Consider the following 5,085-nt stretch of genomic DNA (forward strand, 5'->3'; position numbering starts at 1 on the left):
ATGCGTGCATATGTATGAATGTCTTTGTATGTGAATGCGTGCATATGTATGAATGTCTTTGTATGTGCATGCGTGCATATGTATGAATGTCTTTAACATATATATCTCACTCTTGGTCATATCTGTTTTTAACAAAATTGGATTTCATAAACGAACAACTTTGGTCCAATTGGTTAGAATGTCTAATTATCAAGTAGAAAGTAAAATTAGGCAAAACATAAAAACAAAGTTCAGTATAATTTGTGCACAATCATTTTTTATTTTATTCTATTAAAAAAAACCTTCAAAATTCCGATGTTGTAAATAAGGCCTACCATCTTCAGGATCCTGAATCGTTACTATGGATGTGACAGGAAGCTGTAAGGCGGCCATGACAGGATTGCTGAGTTGAAGAGTGAACTTCTCTGGACCTTCAAATCTGTCATCATCATGTAGGTGGAGCCGCCATGTCTTGACCTTTTGACCTGTGTCACAAGAAGTACACCACCCCAATCAGACATATTAACGAGCTATTTATACAATAAGTAATCGGCAGAGTTCAAGCTCCCAGGGAGGCATTTTAGTTCTTTGATGTGAATTCAACTGAAGGAGTCCAATTTGCCAACTACTTGACTCTAGAAACTCTGAGCGTAGCGTTTCAGAGTCTGCAGTTGGGTGCATTAGATTCTGGTTCCGATTTCAGAACATTACCAGGATCGTACAACAAGATTTCTCCACAAAATGTCTTTAAAACAAAAAATGGCTGTAATAAAATCATGAAATTTGTTCTTCAAAGCAAATTCTATTTTGGAATCAACAAGCTCTTTATTTCCCCCCAATACATCTCACACCGGTTATTACAGAAATAATTCTGGTTCTCCCTGACTACCTCAAACCGTCTATTCTCATCTCCAACGCAAACTTTCCCATCTCTAACTTCTTTAATGGACTCTTCAAATCACAACTGAAAATACTAGCTCAACCAATTTCCTTCTGCTACAATATGGAATTACACTCCATTTAACACGGAGTTTGAACTATTACGTTGGCAACTGACAGCTCCTTTATGACGAAGAAGGATGCCGAGATCAGAAGTACACCGGTCACGACCATTGGATAATAGCAGGCCGCCTTAACCTAACATTTTCGTATTCAATTTTTTATTATTTTTCTGTACTATTAACCCACAACCATTACACATCAGGAAATTGAAAAATGTTCTTAAGGATGCCTGTCCCACTGCAGGCAAAACACTAGAGAGTTCGACTATAATTTTTTCATGCATACAACAATCTCTCCGTCAATTTCTTTTTTCCAGATGTAAAGTTGGACTTTGTCAAGGAACTAGTTGGTAACTCAGCTGGTAAGAGTGACCGTTTTGTGATCAAAGAGTTTGAATCCCGGTCTTACTCCATTTTATTTTTAATATCGGAACACTGTTGGTTTTTACTTTTTCCCCCGTATTCCATCTTTATCAATCATAAAAGTTCTGCCAGACATGGGTTTCTTTTCAGAAATGATTTATCAAAGCTGTTGTCTTACCAGTTAGAAAGTTTACAATTCATGTAGGTACAGGGTTTTTTCAGTGGTATTGGTGTCCTTAATAAAATTCGTGAAATTATTGAAGATTAAAACAATGATGAAGGAAATCTTCAACCTTGAAACTTTCTCTTGCTAGTTTAGATCTGTAGCCTCATATTGACCAAGAACCACACCCTGGGGGATTATACTAGATCTTTCCACACCCTATTATTGTATGTACTCCTTAGAATCACACCCTGGGGGATTATAATAGATCTTTCCACACAGTATTATTATGTAATTCCTTAGAACCATGCCATGGGAGATTATACTAGATCTTTCAACACCGTATTATTATGTAAGTCCTTAGAACCATGCCATGGGTGATTAGACTAGATCTTTTCACACCCTATACTTGTATGTACTCCTTAGATCCACACCCTGGGGGATTATAATAGATCTTTCCACACCCCATAATTGTATGTACTCCTTAGAACCACACCCTGGGGGATTATACTAGATCTTTCCACACCGTATTATTATGTAATTCCTTAGAACCATGCCATGGGTGATTATACTAGATCTTTCCCCACCCTATAATTATGTAACTCCTTAGAGCCACATCCTGGGCAATCATACCAGGTCTGTTTACCCACGCTAAGAATCCTGTACCCCTAAGGACCCAAATCTGCTCTCTTACCTACCTGGGTTGAACTGAACTTGTGGGGTGAACCAATCTCGGATGTCTTCTCCGATCCTGGCTGTCCCGTTCTCGGCAGTGATGGCTGTAACAAATTAACTCCATGATCAGCCATGTTTGTGTGACACGATTTAAGATTCAATAGTAAAATATTAACGAATGCTCGTCAAATGTGAGAGATGGATCATTAAAACGCTATGATGAGCAATGAACAGCTAAACAAAACAATCATCAGTAATTTTTCACCGCTATTTTTTTAACGCATCGTAGCATAATCAATACCAGTTTATAATAAGACTAGGTATTAGCTTAACAACATCAGGCCTTTTGTCTTTGAAGATTAGGTGCCCCGATTTACAATTCCTGTTAAGATTTCATGTCTTCACATCAGCTGAAGTCATATGAAGACAGAAGTGTCACAATATAATAGTTATCAAATCAAATTTTTGCTGGGATTCAGGATGAAAGAGGGTATCCTTTGTACTACTAACAGATGGAGGATGTTTCACCGAGATAATCTTTGTACTACTAACAGATGGAGGATGTTTTACAGAGATAATCTTTGTACTACTAACAGATGGAGGATGTTTCACCGAGATAATCTTTGTACTACTAACAGATGGAGGATGTTTCACCGAGATAATCTTTGTACTACTAACAGATGGAGGATGTTTCACCGAGATAATCTTTGTACTACTAACAGATGGAGGATGTTTCACCGAGATAATCTTTGTACTACTAACAGATGGAGGATGTTTCACCGAGATAATCTTTGTACTACTAACAGATGGAGGATGTTTCACCGAGATAATCTTTGTACTACTAACAGATGGAGGATGTTTCACCGAGATAATCTTTGTACTACTAACAGATGGAGGATGTTTCACCGAGATAATCTTTGTACTACTAACAGATGGAGGATGTTTCACCGAGATAATCTTTGTACTACTAACAGATGGAGGATGTTTCACCGAGATAATCTTTGTACTACTAACAGATGGAGGATGTTTCACCGAGATAATCTTTGTACTACTAACAGATGGAGGATGTTTCACCGAGATAATCTTTGTACTACTAACAGATGGAGGATGTTTCACCGAGATAATCTTTGTACTACTAACAGATGGAGGATGTTTCACCGAGATAATCTTTGTACTACTAACAGATGGAGGATGTTTCACCGAGATAATCTTTGTACTACTAACAGATGGAGGATGTTTCACCAAGATAATCTTTGTACTACTAACAGATGGAGGATGTTTCACCAAGATAATCTTTGTACTACTAACAGATGGAGGATGTTTCACCGAGATAATCTTTGTACTACTAACAGATGGAGGATGTTTCACCGAGATAATCTTTGTACTACTAACAGATGGAGGATGTTTCACCGAGATAATCTTTGTACTACTAACAGATGGAGGATGTTTCACCGAGATAATCTTTGTACTACTAACAGATGGAGGATGTTTCACCGAGATAATCTTTGTACTACTAACAGATGGAGGATGTTTCACCGAGATAATCTTTGTACTACTAACAGATGGAGGATGTTTCACCGAGATAATCTTTGTACTACTAACAGATGGAGGATGTTTCACCAAGATAATCTTTGTACTACTAACAGATGGAGGATGTTTCACCAAGATAATCTTTGTACTACTAACAGATGGAGGATGTTTCACCGAGATAATCTTTGTACTACTAACAGATGGAGGATGTTTCACCGAGATAATCTTTGTACTACTAACAGATGGAGGATGTTTCACCAAGATAATCTTTGTACTACTAACAGATGGAGGATGTTTCACCAAGATAATCTTTGTACTACTAACAGATGGAGGATGTTTCACCGAGATAATCTTTGTACTACTTACAGATGGAGGATGTTTCACCAAGATAATCTTTGTACTACTAACAGATGGAGGATGTTTCACCAAGATAATCTTTGTACTACTAACAGATGGAGGATGTTTCACCGAGATAATCTTTGCGCTACTTACAGATGGAGGATGTTTCACCAAGATAATCTTTGTACTACTAACAGATGGAGGATGTTTCACCAAGATAATCTTTGTACTACTAACAGACGGAGGATGTTTCACCAAGATAATCTTTGTACTACTAACAGATGGAGGATGTTTCACCGAGATAATCTTTGCGCTACTTACTGATAAATGATGTTTCACTGAGATATCCTGTGCGCTGAAGTGTGACCTCGAATATGTCTTGTGTCTCGCTGACATTGTAACGGTCACTACTGAATGATATCCAGCACCAGTTCAGATGGAACGGTTGATTGGACAGCTCGTTACCACCTGTAATTATAAAATAATTTACCTGTACATGTCAAGACCTGATTACCTGTAATTACAAGTTTTGTCCTCATTACCGCCTTTACAAGTGTTGGTAATCAGTTTTTTAGATTTTTTAAGGTTGATTAAAACAGTAACCAACCAATGATGAATCAATAACTGAATTAGATTTCTAAGTGTTTTAAGTGTTTTGTGGCGGGTAAATTAACACTAAGCCTATGTTGACCAATAATGACAACAACAAAATTAACTTCGATAACTATCTGGGATATAAAGCAGTTATCCACAGTGGATACAGGTTTGCTAAGTCACCCGGCTAGAAACAAACGCTGTGAGACTTCAGCTGTGTGTATATCATGAATCATAATTTAATCTATTGAAAAACCAATATCAACACACAATTTTCTTAATAACAAGAGGCCCATGGGCCTTAACGGTCACCTGAGTCTATAGTATTTATTTTTGTTGTTGAAATATGTACCAATTTGAGTAAAAAATAGTATAATGTTAACTTAACTTTGTCAGGACCATGAGCTGATCATTCCTAGACCAATTTTAAGTGAGATCGGC

The 5,085-nt window shown here is 37.3% G+C and overlaps 1 protein-coding gene across 4 annotated transcripts in view; it reads right to left on the reverse strand.

Annotated features, from left to right (window-relative positions):
• The window catches only part of LOC110461846 (extracellular matrix protein 3-like), a 125,974-nt gene that overhangs the window by 31,883 nt on the left and 89,006 nt on the right, over nucleotides 1–5,085 (reverse strand). For all 4 annotated transcript variants that reach the window (XR_002464184.1, XR_002464185.1, XM_021515554.1 and 1 more), the window contains exons 3-5: nucleotides 4,372–4,518; nucleotides 2,205–2,285; nucleotides 315–464 (exon numbers count right to left, since the gene is read on the reverse strand). Coding sequence is in view for 2 of the 4 variants with exons in the window: in XM_021515554.1 (XP_021371229.1) it covers nucleotides 315–464; nucleotides 2,205–2,285; nucleotides 4,372–4,518 (378 nt within the window). In the remaining 2 variants the exon portion in view is untranslated. The remainder of the gene's footprint in view (nucleotides 1–314; nucleotides 465–2,204; nucleotides 2,286–4,371; nucleotides 4,519–5,085) is intronic.

The sequence above is a fragment of the Mizuhopecten yessoensis genome, unplaced genomic scaffold (assembly GCF_002113885.1).
Source record: "Mizuhopecten yessoensis strain PY_sf001 unplaced genomic scaffold, ASM211388v2 scaffold10687, whole genome shotgun sequence".
In the NCBI taxonomy this organism is placed as follows: Eukaryota; Metazoa; Mollusca; class Bivalvia; order Pectinida; family Pectinidae; genus Mizuhopecten; species Mizuhopecten yessoensis.